At 56.5% G+C, this 16,765-nt stretch overlaps 1 protein-coding gene and 1 long non-coding RNA gene across 3 annotated transcripts in view; one reads left to right on the top strand and one right to left on the bottom strand.

Moving 5' to 3' along the window:
- Nucleotides 1-534: 534 nt before the first annotated feature.
- On the bottom strand, nucleotides 535-3,053 carry LOC121104545. Its single transcript, XR_005836857.1, has 3 exons — nucleotides 2,953-3,053; nucleotides 1,008-1,267; nucleotides 535-828 (listed from the first exon to the last, which is right to left on the bottom strand). It is a non-coding gene; the product is annotated as an uncharacterized LOC121104545 (long non-coding RNA).
- Nucleotides 3,054-11,856: 8,803 nt separating this feature from the next.
- The window catches only part of SIRPA (signal regulatory protein alpha), a 40,619-nt gene continuing 35,710 nt past the window's right edge, over nucleotides 11,857-16,765 (top strand). The window contains exons 1-2 of one of the 2 annotated variants that reach the window (XM_040638084.1): nucleotides 11,857-12,004; nucleotides 13,019-13,106. In XM_040638084.1, coding sequence (XP_040494018.1) covers nucleotides 13,028-13,106 — 79 coding nt within the window. In that variant the 5' untranslated portion in view covers nucleotides 11,857-12,004; nucleotides 13,019-13,027. The remainder of the gene's footprint in view (nucleotides 12,005-13,018; nucleotides 13,107-16,765) is intronic. The other variant, XM_040638085.1, reaches the window with a different exon arrangement.

The following is a 16,765-nucleotide window of genomic DNA, read 5'->3' as shown; positions in this document are numbered from 1 at the left end:
GAACTGGACGCTATATGCAGAAAGATTGATCGGGCACCGTCCTAACTTCAAGGGGGTCCTGGTCTGGTAAAGATGAGAAACGCAGTAAGCAAAGACTCATGACCTAGGGCGACAGGCAATCCTAGCAGAGGAATGGGCTCAGGGAGACACCTATAAGGGGGTGGGGAATAGAGGCCTCAGAGGGGAAATGCTGAAGGGTATATTTGATCAGTTAGTCATTCAACAAACATTGATTGAGGGTCTATGGTGTGTCAAACACTGCTGTAGATTCTGGGAAATAAAATATTAAATAAATCAAACTCTTTCTCTCGTGGCACTTAAAGTTGAGTGAAACCTTGCATTCCATGGATGGATAAGAGTTTGCATCATGACCAAGAGGAAGAGAGGAACAAGCCCATGTAGATTTATTTATTTTTATTTTTATATATTTTTTTAAAGATTTTATTTATTTGACAGAGAGAGATAGCCAGCGAGAGAGGGAACACAAGCAGGGGAGTGGGAGAGGAAGAAGCAGGCTCCCAGCGGAGAAGCCTGATGTGGGGCTCGATCCCAGAACACCGGGATCACACCCTGAGCCGAAGGCAGACGCTTAACGACTGAGCCACCCAGGCGCCCCAAGCCCATGTGGTTTAGAGGCATGAAGAAGTTACAATAGATTCAAGGTAAGTAGGGAGTTCAGTTCGCTGGACACATGTGGAGGGAGAAATGGGACGGTTAGCAGTCAGGGTCTGAAAAGCTGTCATGCTCAGAAGTTTGGGTAAGTCCTGGACGAGATCAAAGTACAGTGGAGTGACCTCCCTCAGAGACAGTCCATGGCTCCCAGGACCCCTGCAATAGGATTAGCCTTTTAAGCTGCCGTCCTGAGAAGCCATGAGACGAAGGAGATACCCGGGTGGGCATCCTAGGGAATGTGGCTGCCTGGTTACCTGCCCCATCCACCCCAGGCTGGGTTACTGAGCCTCCACAGCGAGGACCTCAGAGGATCCCCGGCCTGGCTCCCCTCATACCTGTTATGTCAGCTCCCGAATGGCTGAAAACATATGAACATAGGCGCCTTTGTCTTTGAGGGGAACGCAGTCCTCGCGGAAGGTGGCAGGGGTAATATGAGAGCCCAGACCATTCAGGAGACAAGTCCTTGCCAAGGGAAGATTCCAGTTCAACATCCCCAAGAATGTTCCAGCTGAGTAGGCCAGCCTCTCTCCCCTGCCCAGCCCAGAGCCAGGGAGTGGACAGGATGAACTTTCAAGGTCATTCCTTGGCCATGATTCTATACAAAGAAAGGCAAGAGAACAGGGAGAAAGAGAAGAACTCTGTTTGAAGATCCTAAGATCCCAGGATTAGAGTCCTTGAACATGGTTCTAAGAGTCTAGAGTTACATGAGGCTGAGATTCCAGAATCCTAGAGAGCGACAATTCTAGAATTCCAGAATCCTGTGATTCTAAGACGCTAGCTTGAGTAGAAGGAAAATACCATAGACCTCACATCTTCTTCATAAAATCTGTGCCTCGGGAGAGAACCCTACAACCCTAACTCCAAAGCCAAGCAGGCGTGGTTTCCCCTTTCTGCCTTTAAATTGTCTTCTCGCTCCTTGGTGTCTCTTCATCTGCACACCCCCTCCACAGTCCCTCTTCCAAGCCTGGCAGCCCCACATTTGCCATCTGCATGTAACCCAGTGATTAGCACAGCCGCCGAGCACAGAGGAGGGGTGTGGAGCCCTTGCTGCCTGCCAGTCAGACGGCCTTCAGTAGACCAGGCTGCAGGGGAGTCACTCCTGGCTCCCCAGGAGGGCTGAGCTGGGGAGGGGAGACATACTCATGCAGACACACACACACACACACACACACACACAGAAGAGGACACACAAAGACACAGAGAGACCTGCACATCACACGTGGACATCTGCAGACAGCACGCACTCACACACATTCAACCAAATCAAAGCAGACACACACCCCTACAGTGACACCCCCCAACACACATATATACAAAGACCTAGAGAAAGACATGCACAGCTCACGTGGATATTTGCAGTGCAGCGTACACACATCTATGGAGACAAAGCCGCACAGGGGAACACAATAGCATGCACACGTATGTGTGGACACACGCAAGCAAACGAACCCAAAGACACATATTACTCAGACCGAGACCCTCCCAGAGGGACACAGCACTGAGTTGTGCCCAAAGGATAACTGGCAAGAACGTCATCCTTCCCATCCCGCTCTCATCCCTCTGCCACCCCTACTCATTCGTGGGACATTATTGAATTCCTGCTCTGCACACAGCCTGGCTTTGGGCCCTCGGGAGAGAGACCCCAGAGCTGTGACACAGGGGAGCGGAGCTCAGAAGCGGCTGAAACACATGTAGGCACTGAGTTCCAGAAATCATTCCCAGGGCTGAACAAAATGGATTGCCCAGACAGGTAACGAGCTCCCCGTGGCTAGAGGCAATCTAGCGTAACAGAGAGGTTTATGCATCAGGTGGGAGAAGGAGTGCTGGAGGGAACTGAAAGCCTTTAAAATCCTTCCAGCTCTAATATTCTGTTTCTATCGATTCCACGGGGTTTCAAAATAGTGACCTTCGACATTTTTATCTTATTCCTATCAGCAAAAACAGTTTATTTTTCAGTAAAAATATTTTAAACATACCCCCCCACGTATGTTTATCTCCTTTTTGGATAATACATTATATTCTTCATAGACCCACAGACACAAAAATAGAAAAACTTGAAATAATGAGATGAAAACACATAGATCCCTACCTGAAAGGACAGGTAGAACTGGTGGGAAAGTGATAGAACATTTATTGAGTGCCTCCTGTGTGCCAGACTTTTGATATATGTTATTTCTTTGAATCTTCAGAATCGCCCTGTAAAGAGGCTATCATGGTTTTTTTTTTTTTCTCCCTTTTTACAGATGAGAAACTGAAGCACAGAGAGGCGAAGTCTCTTACCCAAAGTCACGCCACCTGTAGCTGACAGGGCAGCAATCGGGACCCAAGCAGGCTGGCTCTGAAGCCTTCTGCTTCCCACTGAAGCTTGGGCATCAAGCAGTGGACGGGTGGGGCTTGCGTGGGGGAGGGGGGGACCTATTTGGTTCTTGCGCAAATGGTGGCAAATGTGAGGCCCTCAGGCCGGGAGGAAGAGGCTGTAAAATGTGGCAAGAGCCTCAAATGACACCCCTGAAAGATTCGGGCTTGAAACTGAGCAGCAGGCAGGACTCCCAGGCCACCAGGCCACGCGGGCAAGACACATACTTTGCTGCTCAAAGTGCATTCCCCGGCCCAGCCGCTTGGGCCTCACCTGGGAGTTTGTTAGAAATGATAGAATCTCAGGCCCCACTGTCTACCTGCTGAGTCAGAATCCACATTTAACAAGGTTAAAGTTTGAGAAGCCCTGGGTTGCATGAAATTCCTGTGGTCTGTGATCCCATCCCACTGCAACGAAAGCAAGCAAGCCCAGCCTTGGTCATTCTGGGGGTTTCCTCCCTTCCAGAGCCGGCTCAGCTCCGGAGTCATAGCGAGTCCCAGAAAATCGGAGGTGGCTTCCAGGAATCTGTCTACGCTGCTTTCCTGTCGCTCCCGGGCCGAATCTTGCTCTAAAAGTCAAAAGGCTGTTCCTTTTGCCGATATTCGGGTGTGGTTCTCCCTCTCACTTCCTTCCGGAAACTCCATTCCCTGAGCAAGACCCTCCCGGTCACGCTTCTCCTCGGCAGCTATCACTACCTACAGAGTGACACACTCCACCGTGTGTTTCAGTGTTAATCTTCATGCTCCTGCTCCAACGGGAATGTCCCCAGGGCCCACACAGCCCTCGGCCCAGGGCAGGTCCGGACCTGTGACTGAGGGATGGCCAAACCACCGGCCCGCTCAAGGGGCCCCACTGGCTCAGCAGCGCTGTGCGGCCCTGGGGTCTGTGGTGAGGTCCCAGGCCTTGCAACCCAGGTCCAGCTTCCTGGGGCCACCCTGACGCTCACCCCAAGGCCCTGGCCCCGGCCCCCTGTCCCGCTCAGTGAGGGGCAGTGTTCACCAGTCTGGGAGCCCTCACTTCTCCAGCATGCTCTTCCTCTCCACCAACAACCCCCCCCCAACCTTCACCGCCCCGCCCCAGCCACTCCTGATACTCTCTGGTAATTTCTTCTGTTTGAGACTTTGACCAGAACACAGATGGGCCACCCTTCTGCCCAAATCCCGGCAGTACCTAATGACTAAACCCAGTTATTTGCTTGAAGCCAGGGAGAGGAAAGCCTGGGGGCGCAAACTCAGGCTAACATTGCCGAATTTGGCCTGTCTCCGTCTCTATGCCTCAGTCTCCTCTGCTCCAGGGCAAGGTTACTACTTTCTTGGCCGGACAGGGCAGGACACTCAAGGAGAGAGGAAACTCGGGTGGCGGAGTTCAGGCACTGGGAGTGGCACAGGGAGCTGGGTGGGTTGGGGATAAAGAAGACACGTAAGGGATTTGGTACCGAAGGGTCTGGTGCATCACCTCGTCTGCCACTGATCCCGTATCACCCAGGTAGTCTCTGCCCCTCACGGAGCCTCTGTTCACTCGGCTCTACAGGTGTGGGGGCGTGAGAGGAGCCGACTCTGGCCGGGAGAGGCCTGCCTGCAAGCCCAGCCTTCACCCTGCATGGCTGCGAGGCTCCGGTGACTTAACGAGCTTGGGGTGGGGGGACCTCCTTGCTCCAGAGGCAGTGGTGGTGTGGAGGCTGGCACGGCCCCCTGCTGCCCCGAGGCCACCGAAGCTGAGCGGAGAAAGTGGTGTGTGTTGCTTTGGCTTTCCCTGAGAGCCAGGCCAGTTCCTGCCCAGGGACAGATACTTCCTCTCGGGAACAGGAATGAGGCCAACTGGAGTCCTGGCCTCCCTGCCTGGGAAGGAAACCCAAGTTCAATGAGGACATCTGTTCCTCGAGGAATCCCAGGCCAAGCAGGGCTGTCAGGGCAGGGGAGCCCACGCCCCTCGGTAGAGTGACCAGTGCCTCATGGACAGAGCTGCTGGCTGCTCAGCACCCTCTTTCACTCTGTCTGCATCATTTACTGAGGCCCTGCTCTGTGTGGGCACAAGGTCCCGGCGCTGGAGAATAGACACAGAGAGCCTGAATGGAGCTCAAGTTTGAGACCAGGGAAAGCCAGGGCAACCCAGAAGTATATAATAGTTACATGCTATCAAGAAAAAGAAAGTGGGGCCATGGGATAAGAAATGATGGGACACTTTTAGATAGAGTGGTTGGGACAGGCTTCTCCAAGGGGAGACAGGGTTCAGGGCCCTGGGAGCAGCAAGTGCAAAGGCCCTGAGGTGGACACCTCCTGAGCACGTTCAAGGAATGCGGAGGAGAGGAGTATGGCTGGAGTGGAGGGAGCCTGGGCAAGAGAAGGGGTAGTGTGTGAGATCATGTGGGGACTTGGGGCCACACTGAGTCCTGGGTTTTACTGCAAGTGACAGGGACAGGGAAGGCTACTGGGAAGTTTAGACTGAAGACGGAGCAGGATGGGGAGGCCGGAAAGCAAGCAGGAAACCAGGGAGGAGGTAACTGCTTGAATTCAGGTGAGAGCTGGAGGTGGTGGGGCTGGAGGGTGACACAGGCGGTAAGGAGGGGTCAGATTCTGAGTCTGTTTTTAAGGTAGAGCCAAGAGGATCGACTGGCAGGACTGGAAGGAGAGAGAGAGGGGGCTTGAGGAGGACACCAGAGCACGTTCGTGCATGAGCGGAGGTGAGATAAAGTCTAGACAGAAGCCAGAACCAAACACGGGTCTCAGAGGCCATTCCTCCCACATGTTCTCTCTCTCTTTCAGGTTATCTATTAATCCTGCCGTCGACCTGTTATCAGATAAGGACACTGAGGCCGGGAGGCACCCAAGATCACACAGCTGGTGCTGGCTGGAACCTGGAGTTGAACGCACACGCCAGCCTGAGCTGTACTGTCCCATCACCCCTGGGAAGAGTTCGATGCCTCTGTTCATTCATTATTTCATTCGTCATTCAGATGCTCGTGTGCCTACAACGAGTCAACAGGCCCGGGGGTAGGTGCGATAGAGGGGCCTGGAAATCATGGAGCCAGCCCTGCGGTGGTGAGGGAGACCCTGAGATAGCAGCACCATGGGGCCCCAGGCTCTCAGCACAGTAGAAGTTAGAATGTACATAGGTTGGGAGTGGGGGCCGGGGAACGAGAACTCCTGGTTTCAGAGTCTAATGCTGCGGCTCACAAGCTTACCCTTAACCTCCCTATGCCTCAGTTTTCTCATCTGTGAAATAGGGATAAGAATTGTGGTCATGTGAGTTGGGAGTAAGGAGCACGAGAGAATCCACTGAAGTCCTTCAAGCCTGGGGCTCAGTAGGTGCTCCTACACTTTGGCTGTGTTAGTATGATTATTGGGCAGAGCCCGCACTTGAACGCAGGTCTCCCAGTGCACGCCAAAGCAATAAGCTCTCTGTCCTGACGCCAGCCCTTGCATCACCACCCTGCAGGGCACCCCCACCCAGAGGTGTTGGGGGGGGCTTGGCTCTGCACAGCTGGGCTCAGCTGCTGGCACAGCCAGAACCCCAGAGCCTGAGAACAGTGTTTAGGGCCTGACAGCCTGGTCCCACCCCTAAGGAGCTCAGGCGAGCTGCCTGCCTGCTTGCCTGCCAAGATACTTAGTTGCTGACTTCCCTTGGAAAGCACTAATTACAGCATGGCTCCCCCAGGCCCTGGCTCCGTGATCTGTCACAGCCCCTCAGCTCCGGGGCACTGGCTGCAATCTCTGAGCCATGCCGTTGCCCTCTCTGCTCTCTCCTGGGCAGGGAGAACAGGAAACAGCGTGGTAGACAGAATCCACCGACGGGAATGCCGGACTAGCCTCAGTGGTCCCTGGAACGCAGCATCAGCCTCGCCTGGGACCTTATTAGGAATGCACATTCTCCGGCCTTACCTACGACCCACTGAATCAGGAACTCTGGGGGTGGAGCCCTGGGATCCACGTATTAACAATCCCTCCAGATGATGATGATGCCTGCTCAGTAGGAAAACCACAGCTCTGATGCCTGTGCAGCTATGGTGGAAAAGTGGGGTGCTGTGGAGAGGTGATCAAGAGTGGGGTGCTTTGATGTACAGGTTCAGAGAGAGACACACACACACCCGCAAATCCAGGCTCTGCCGATTTCTCACCCCCCCATCTTGGGCAGGTCACTTTTTAACTGAATGCATATTTACTGACAACCTACTATTTACTGTTGAAGGCCCTGGGGCTGCAGAAGGAAGAGAAAACGACAGCAATCAGCAATATCTTTTCCTATATTAACTCATCCCTTGCAAGAGATGTTTAAGGTATGCTTCTGTTAGTCCCCAGTCGGGGCGAGTGAGGCATAGATGGTCAAGCTAATTTGCCCCATGACTGGTCTGAGCAGCGAAGGGGTCTGTGCCACAGAACGTGCCTCCTGAACCAGGCACTGAGCCACTGGGCTGGGCTGACCTGTGGCCAGTCAAGGAGATGGACAAAAGGCCGGAAAGACCCCCACCCCTGGCAGGTCATGCTGTGTGCTGGGAAGACAAAATAAACTCAGGAAGGGGGTCGAGTGCTTCGGGGTTTGGAGAGGTGACTCAAAATTTTAATAGGGTGGTCGGGCCAGGTGACCTGTGAGCAGAGACCTAAGGCGGCTTTCTGTCTGTAAAATGAAGGCACGGTCAGTACTCCTCCTCGGTGTGATCTGAACATGTCGCAAGAACATGCCTGTGATGCACAGTAGCTGCCAGACAAAGGGGAACTGTTACTATCTGGAGAACCGAGTTCGAATCCTAACTGGCCCGGCCACTGGCTAGCTGCACGTCCCCGGCAAGTCACTCGGTCCCTGTGAGCTTGCTTCTGTGGCTATAACGTGGCTGCTGGGAGCCGTGGCCATAGCCAAGCACAGGTCAGGGAGGGGAGCAGGTTCATGGCGCTGGCACCCCCCACCACCTGCCCCCACTACGCTTTCTCACCAGCTCAGCGGGAGCTCCTCTCTGGGACAGTCGGCTCCCGGGTCCAGGCTGCCGGGGAGTCCTAGCTATTTTTATTTTTATTGTTTTGGCTTCACAGCGGAGGCCTCTAACTCCAAATGGCTCCCGTTGCCCAGAAAACGAGGTGGTTGGCAGCATAGTCTCCTGACAGGCCCCGTACAAAGGCAGCCTGGCGGGCCTGCCTGCTGACGCCAGCCCAGGGTTCCGGGAAGTGAGGAGCAGAGCCCAGGCGGAGCTGGGTCCCTGCGGGTCCTGGCATGCCCCAGCCGGCAGAGTGACCCTGGCCTGGTTGCTTTCTGCCTCTGGGAACACAGTGCAGCTGCTGGGGCTTCGGTGAGATGACGCACATTGAGGGTCCCCGCACCTGCAGAGGCGAACTCTAGATTTGCTCCCACCACGGCTGCTTCCCCACGACATACACACAGACGGTGACCCATCATGTCAGCGTGGGCCTGGTTGTTCCCATTTCACAGATGGAGAGACTGAGGCTCGCACAAAAAAATTTCCCTGAGTCACATGAGTCAAATTGGCAAAATCTTGACTTCAAAGCCGCTGATCCCCACCGCCTCCCACCCCCTCCCCCATGCTCCTTGGAATCTTCTTTCCAGCAAACTCTGGACAACAGGGGCAGGATGTCACCTGACTTCCATGAAGCATCCCTCTGGCTGCTGAGTGGAGAGTGGCTGGGGGAAGGGGGACTGAGGGTGGCAAAAAGGTGCCCAGGTGGGAGACGGTAGAGGCACTGAGAAGTGGTTTGGTTCCGGACGTGACGGGAAGGCAGAGCCGGGACTGCGGACAGGTGGCCCACAGGAAGTGGGTGATGGAGAAGAGCAGGGATGGGGCTGCCTCTGGCTTCCCTTCTTGAATCTTTCAGCCTTCCCTCAAATATCACGTCCTCAGAGGCCTTCCCTGACTGGTCTCCTCTCATGGGCACTCCTGGGCCCTTCCTTCCCTGCTTATCCTCCCCTGTAGCCTCATCCCCACCTTATGCGCTGAGCTGGTTTTTTGCCCCTGTTAGCCACGGTCAGCTCCTTGCAGGCAGGGGCTTATCTTTGGCTCCCCCCCCCCCCCCGCTATACCCCCAGGGCCCATAGAGCACTGTGCCTGGCACATGGTAGGGATTTAATAAATATTGTGCAGGGCATGAATGAAGGGCAGTTCGATTTGAATCCAGGGCAACCCAGGACGCCTTCTCTGAAGGTGACTGATTCACCTCGGTTATCTGCCATAATCTGTGTGACCTCAGGCAAATTGTCCCCCAACCTCAGCATACCCAGCTGCCCATTGGTCTCAATGCACTGTGCCTGGCACATGGTAGGGATTTAATAAATATTGTGCAGGGCATGAATGAAGGGCAGTTCGATTTGAATCCAGGGCAACCCAGGACGCCTTCTCTGAAGGTGACTGATTCACCTCGGTTATCTGCCATAATCTGTGTGACCTCAGGCAAATTGTCCCCCAACCTCAGCATACCCAGCTGCCCATTGGTCTCAATGACCTCCAAGCCATGACCGTGAAGGGCGATTTTTCTGTGGCGGCTGGACCAGGAGAACAAGGCCAGACGCGCTCCTGGGCAGAAGGGAGGGTGAAGGGGGCCCCTGCTTGGGGCGGCCCTGCTGGCCGCCTTTGCCAAAGGTGCGTTATATAAATAGCAGGTGGTCAATTATTATCCTTCCTAATCCCGGGCTTCCTAATCCTGGGCAGGTCTGTGTGTATGTGCTGGGGAACGGTGAATGGCAGAGCCTTCTGGAAGCCGGGGCCAAGAGACGGCCTCGTCTCTGACCTTCAGCAGCGGCTCCTGCCCCCTCCTTGCACCCCAGAAGGATTCGGGTGATGGATTTTCCCGGGAGCCTGAGTGGGTCACCTTCATGGTCTCAGCCAGATGTGGCTGGCAGAGTCGGAGACTCCCTACCCCCTACCTCAAATACGAGCAGGACCCCAAAACCACCTTCTCACTGGTGTCCTGATTCCATGATCCTCTCCCTCAAGCCCATCCTTCGGTCTCCACCAGAATGGCCTTTTTAAAACACATAAATCAGACCATGGCGCTTCCCTGCTTAATACACTCCTATGATTTCCTATCTGTAGAATACACGCAGGCTTTTTACCAAGGTCTGCAAGGTCACGGGGCTGGACCACTCTCCCCCATCTTCACTTATTCCCCTCTGGCCAGGCTGGCCCCAGGGCCTTTATATATGCTATTCCTTCCTCCTGGAATGGCAAATCCCCAAATCCTCACCTTGCTGCCCCATCTGGCATCTTGGCTCCCAGGGTCTCAGGAAGGCCCTGTGTTTATCTGAATGAGCCCTCACTCCTCACTCTCTATGCCCAGTCTTCTGTTGTTCATGAATTATTTCTACTTGTCTACTTATCTGTCTCCCCGCTAGCATGTAAATTCTTTGTGGACAGGGACCTTGTGTGGGCCACTGCTGTACTTTCCACACCCAAAGAAAAGAAAATCCCCCCCGCACTTCAAATACTGCTCAGAACCCTGTGGGCTCCCAAGGACCGTTGCCAAGCAGTTTACTTATTTATCAAATGCCACGTAGCACTTGGTACACACTAGGCACTTCTCGAAGTGCGGTACAAACGTGAATTCATCTAAGCCTTGCACCTGCCTTTTTAAGTTGCTCCTCCTGTTAGCCTCATTGCAGATGAGGAAGCTGGGGCGCAGAAATGGTAAGGTATTTTTTCAGGTCTAGCCAATCAGAAGAGAAGGGTGGCAGGATTAGAACCCAGGGAGCCTGGTCCTTGCTCTCAACAGGTGTACCCTGCTTGCCTCCTGGTGTTAGCACAAGAGCCAGGACCAGGCCTCAACAGGGAGGCTGGGGTGGGGCTGGGGGTGGGCTCGCTGGGCTAAGGTCTTCAGCCTTCCCCACAGGGTACACACAGACTGTGACCCCTCATTAACAATTAAAATCTTGTTTTTACCCCAGGCCTTGCTTGGTGGTCTTAGGCAAGTCCACTCCCTCTCCCAGCCTCAAGTGCCTCTCTATTGATAGGGCTGGCCCTTCCTCCACCTCACTCCATTCATACCTTCTTACAGGCCTTGGGAAGCAAAGTTGGTTATAGCTTATTTCCAAGCCCCAATCCGTCCAATTAGCAGAGGGTCTTGGACTCCTCCACCGCCTACTGTCTGCTCCCTCCCTTTGCCAGGCGACCAGGGCATCCCCACTCCCTAGCACTGACCTGGCTGCTGTTGGGAACACAGCTTTCCCTCAAGGAAAAAGAGAGACAGAGACAGAGGGGCGGAGAGAGTGGTTTCACCAGGAGGCTCTGTCCGTCTCCAGGCCCCTTGCCTCTGCTCTCCTTTACCCAAATCTTCCCCCCTGCCTGTCATTTTCTGGCCTTCAAGCCCCATCTCTTCCCCGAACCCCTGCCTGGGCCTTCTGCACCCCTTGAATGGGCCCCGCCTGACAGAGAGGCACCTGGCCTAGAGCCCACTGCCCCGGGGGAGGCCCGGACCCTTCCCTTCTGGTTTCTCGGCCACAGCCCCCCTTCTCGCTCCCTCTCCTCCCTGCTTCCCTGCGCCTCTTTTCCAGGCAGTACTGAAGTCCTTCCTACACACACGCTATTTTTGTACCATCACTCTCTCCTTCCTCTCCCCCTTCCCCCTACATTCACTTACTTCCTGCTTTTCCTTCACCTCGGCCCAGCTCTGAAAGAACCGGGCCCCTCCGGCGCGCGCCCACCCCCCCAGAGGGGCCTTCGGCTTTGGGGCCCAGGGGCAGGGCCACTCCGGGAGGGGCAGAAGGCAGACACCCCCCGCCCCGTCCCCCCTCCACCCCCACTCCCGTGCCGCCTCCAGCCGCTCGCCAGCCGGCGGGAAGCAGGGACTAACCGCGGCCCCGAGTCCGGAGGCGAGGGGAAGGAGGTCTGCCGCAACTTCCCCAGTCCACCTTAAGAGGACGATGTAGCCAGCTCGCGGCGCAGACCTTAGAAAAACAAGTTTGCGCAAAGTGGAGCGGGGGCCCTGGCCTCTGGGCAGCCCCGGCGGCGCTCCCATTGCCTCCCAGACCTCGCCAGCGGCGCAGGTCCGAGCGCGGCGGGCGGGCGGAGCGGAGCTGGGGGCCGGGGACGGGGGACAGGGGAGCTGGGAGGGAGCGGCGCGGGCGCGCGAACTGGCACATTGTTACAGCCGGCGGCCCGTCCGGTCCCGGGCGTTCGCGGGGCGCGCCGGCGGCGGGGATCGCGGGGCAGCTCCCCGGGCTGCAGCCGCGGGCCGGGCGGGGGAGCTGGGGCCCCGGAGCGGGCAAGAGCGCGACGCAGCCCTTCGCCTCCTCCCTCACCCCGGGCGCGCGGCTGGCGAGCGACACGGGGCTGGCGGGCCCGAGCCCCACAGCCTCCCCGGGCGGGCGGGAAGGAGGGAGGCGGGGAGGGCAGGCGGGAGGGGGCCGGGCTGCCGGGAGGGCGGGGGCAGCGGCCGGGATTGCGGGCCGGGAGCGAGCCGAGCCAAGCCGCCGGCGCCGCGAGGAGCCCGGGCGGGGCAGGTGGGCAGCGGCGGGGGCGGCGCGGCGGGGCTCGGCGGGGCTCGGTGGGGCTCGGCGGGCTGCCCCTCGCCCCTGCGCGCGCGGTCCTCCTCTCTCCCGCGCTGGCGGCCGCGATCTGCGCGCCGCCTCGCTCACTCCTCTCCCGCTCGCTCTCTCCCTCTCTCTCTCTCTCTCTCCCTCTTTCTGTCTCTCCCCCTCTCCCCTCTCCCCCTCTCTCGCCTCTCCGTGTCTCTGGCTCTCCGCCTGGCTCCCTCGGGTCTGTTTCTCTCTCCTGCCGCCTCTCCCTGGCCGTTCCCTGGCTTTATTTCTCGCGCGCTTGGGGTCTCTCCCCCTCTCCGTCTCTCGATCTCTCGGGGTGGGGGGGGGTTCTCCGAAAATCGCGGTGGTGACGGCGGCTCCTAAGCCGCTCCAAGCGCCTGTTCCGGGGAGGGGGGGAGGGAAGCCCGGCCGGGAGGGGAGGTGGGGGGGAGTGGAGGGGGGAGCCTTAGTCATTTCCCCGCTCCAGCCTGCGCCCGCCCGAGCGCGCACTCACCGCCGCTCTCCCTCCTCGCTCCGCAGCCGCGGCCCATGGAGCCCGCCGGCCCGGCCCCCGGCCGCCTCGGGCCGCTGCTCTGCCTGCTGCTCGCCACGTCCTGGGTCTGGACAGGTAAGCACCCCTTTCCCTGGTCGCGGCCGTCCCCAAACTGTGGGCCCAGGCCTGTGAGAGCGCCACTGGGAGCCACTGGGCTAATGTCCAGCAGTAGTAAGGGGAGACATGTCTGTAACCGGGGTTATAGATGCAGAAACTGAGGCCCAGAGAGGGCCAGCCACTTGCCCAAGGTCACACAGCCATGGATAGGACCCACTCTCCCTCTCTCTGTTGACTCTGACTGTGTGGGCATTGTGCTGGGCACTGTGCTGGGCACTGGGACATAGCCAGATGAGTTGGTCCACCCAGCCCCTGCCCAATCTGATGGGGGAGGCAGGCTGTCAGCAGCTTTCAGAGCTGGGTGCCCCTGCCTTCTCTAGAACGTCTTTCCCTGGACTTACGCTTTCCACACGTCGTCTGACTTCAGGGTCTGAGAGGAGGGGGTCAGGGCAGAGGTCCCCCAGGTACTGCCTGGCAGGGAACGGAAACAGGCTGTTGCAGTTAGGGACGAGTGAGCTCTCCCTCCGGTGCGCCCGAGCAACACGGTGTTGGTGTGTGTATGGGAGAGAGAGAGGAAGGGAGGCCGCAGTAACTCTGGGGTGAGCTGCTGTGATCAACAGATCCTGATGCGAAAGCACGGTGGATTGTCCCTGTGCTTGCCAAAGCCTCTTGCTGGATGGTCTGCTCCTTGCTGCTCTCCCCGCGCCCCCACTTCCTCCTGCCTGCCTTCCCCGGGCTTCCAGGCAGCTCCCTGCAGTTCAGGTGCTCTGTGGGGCTGTTACCTGTGGCTCTGAGCATGTCTTTTTGTTGGCCTACATCAAACACCTGGCTGTCTCCAGCAGGCGGGCTCTGAAGGCTACCGTGTGTGTTCGCCAAGGGGTGAGGTCACCATTCAGGAGTCCTGCTTCTTAAAGGGGTTTCGCAAAACCGTGGGTCTCCTGGGAGGGCACAGGCGGCAGAGTAACGGCTTTAAAGGAGTTGGGGTGGAGGAGAAGAATGGGCAATCTTGTGTTTTGGCTCCTTGAAGCTGTGTTGTAGGCAGAGGGGGTCTGCACCACCCTCCTCGAGCAGGAAGGTAAAGATGAGCTCAGTACCTACCCCCCCCCCCCGCCGCGTTTTGCATTTGCCTAGAGACTGGTAACCATCTGATAGCAGTGAGGAAGGGAGAAGTAGCAAAGAGTGGGTGGAGGGAGAAGTGGGGGTGGACAGCAGCTTCTCTCTGCCCTGCAGTTTCCCCAGAACCCCAGGAATCTACGTAGGCACCCCCCCACCCCACTCCGGGTCTTCCCATTACGTTTGGGTCCTGGCTGGGAGGAAGGAAGCACTGATACATTCATGTCTGCCTGGTGAGTGGCATCTCCGATCTGATATGCTCCTTCCTGACCGAGCCAGCCATTTATACCCTGCAAAAGTCCTAGTTCCTGCCCCACGTCCTTCCTGGATCTGGCCTGGAAATGCACAAGTGTCCCTCACAAGTACTTAATTTTCCTGAAACAGGGAACTGGGCCCAAGTTAATTTCTAAATGTCTATTCCAGACCCTTTTTCAACCAGGACCCTGTGGTTCAGTTTCTGGCAAATGACCAGTGACGCTGATTAACAAGTGTTCGGATGGGCAGCCTGCCTTTCCTGGGGCGCTGGCTGGGAACACCGACACCCTTCTTGTGAGCAAATCTCCCTTCTTTGCCTATAAAAACAATCTATAAAATGGTAAAGATTAGGCCATAAAACTTCCGTTCCAATCCATTCAGCATCAATAGCCTGAAAAAGTGGGAGCAGCAGAGGGGCCAAGATTAACTTTGAAATAAATAAATCTTAGGAGGTGAGAATAAATTTCTTGGCTGAGGGTGGTGGGGCAGGTGTGGGGTGTCGCCGTCATAGCTGAAGCCTGCCAGCATTCTTCACTCTGTGTCCTCGGGGCTCCTGGTCACGCTCTGGGCCTTGTGTGGGATTCACCTGGTCTGGCTGCAGGATGGGGCTTCGGGCCCCTCCCTCGGCCGCTCCCAGCATGGAGTTTATGACAAAGCAGGAGAGAGGCAGGGACAGAAGGGCAGGAAGGTAGAAGGAGGCAGTTGTCCAATTTTCCAAGAAAATAGATTTGTTCGAGTGAGAAACTCAAATGTCAGGCTTAGGAAGGTGGCGTTAGATTGAATGACTACTAGTGTCTCAGGCAGAACTGTCAGCCCGGGAGGTGTCACATGATCGCTGTTTGCAGGGGGCTGGTCATGTGAATTATCTGGGTTGGGGAAGGCAGGAGAAGAAGTTTCTAAAGATTGCTTTTAGCACGAATGCTGCCAAAGGGAAATTCTAAAAAGATGCCAGTGAAGTCACCAACCTGTGTTCTTGGAGCCAGCGTGAGGCCTGTCTCCTAAAACAACCTCGCTGAGGGAGATTCGGAGGCTGGGAGCAGGGCAGGGGGCTCGGGGACACCGGGGCAGCGGGACTCCGCAACAGGCCGCAGCACCTGGCATTGAGTCTACAGGCTCCTTGCTTGGCCCCACTGAGGTCACGGACCTCCGGGACCCCCACTGGGCAGACCTTGGTGAGCTCCCGCTGGCTCCTCACTCTGGCCTGGAGGAGGCCAGGCCACGTTGGGGTTTAGGTTGTTGGGGGTCAGCTGGGCTCCCTAGCAACCTTCTGACCCTTTCGTAGAGGGGGACAAGTTGGTGGCTCCCATGTACTTTCCTAATTGGTGAAGTTAATCTCACTTCCTCTTTCTCAAGAAGACAAAGGGGGTGGGGGACACTTTGGCCCCGATGGGCTTAGGCTGTTGGAAGTTTCTTTTAAAGCCATGGTGTTCTCCGGGTACTTTCTGGCCATGAAGTATTCCTTTACCGATTCTCTGGAGACCTGCGGTGTGATTCATTCCTGTGTTTGTAGTCAGGCAGCACGTTTGAAGTCCTGATGTGAACCACACGTGGAGCGGAGGGAGAACCCCGTCTTTGAAAGGCAACTACACCCCAGCCTGTGCGCCGAGGGCCTGCCTGTGTCATCTCATTAATCAGCAAAGCAAAGCATGAGGTGGCTATTAGCCCCATTTTGCAGATGAGGAAAATCAAGTCCCAAATTGGAGAAGTAACTTGTCTCAGGAGTAAGTGGCAGGGGGCCGGGATTTTGAATCCAGCCTCTGAGAGAAGAACTTTACAGACTTAATCAGAGTGACTTAGTCCAGGCTGGAGGGAATGAGAGGAGCCCCCTCCGGGCTTAGACGGAGGTGTGTCAAGAGTTCCTTCTGGGTCAGAAGCCCTTCTCTGAGTCACGGTCGCTTCTCGGAAGGCACACTGAAGATGGAAACATCAACGGCCCCTTGAAAGTGACAGCTCACGGGAGCGATGTGGTTTCCACCAGAGCCCCCCATCTGGGCTGCCGAGCTCTGGAGGCCCCCAGAGCTGGAATATTCCTCCTTGCATCTTCCCGGTGCCCTTTGCGACAGATGGAGAGGGGGTGTGTGAGAGGAAGGGAGTCTAAAACTGTTGTACGGAGCCCACACACACTCGCTCGCTGCTTCCAATGGCTCCGTGCGACAGGTTATTTTCTTATTTGTAGAGTCTTGGACTGATGGAAGGTTCTCCCCCCCTCCTTTTTAAATGTGCTCAGATTTCTGGCCTGTCAACACAACACAGATCATGTCACTCCCCGGCTCAAGACTGTTGAGTGGGTCCAGGTTTTCTACAAAAAC

This window comes from Ursus maritimus, unplaced genomic scaffold (genome assembly GCF_017311325.1).
Source record: "Ursus maritimus isolate PB19 unplaced genomic scaffold, ASM1731132v1 scaffold_22, whole genome shotgun sequence".
In the NCBI taxonomy this organism is placed as follows: domain Eukaryota; kingdom Metazoa; phylum Chordata; class Mammalia; order Carnivora; family Ursidae; genus Ursus; species Ursus maritimus.
This window is presented reverse-complemented; position numbering and strand designations above follow the sequence as displayed.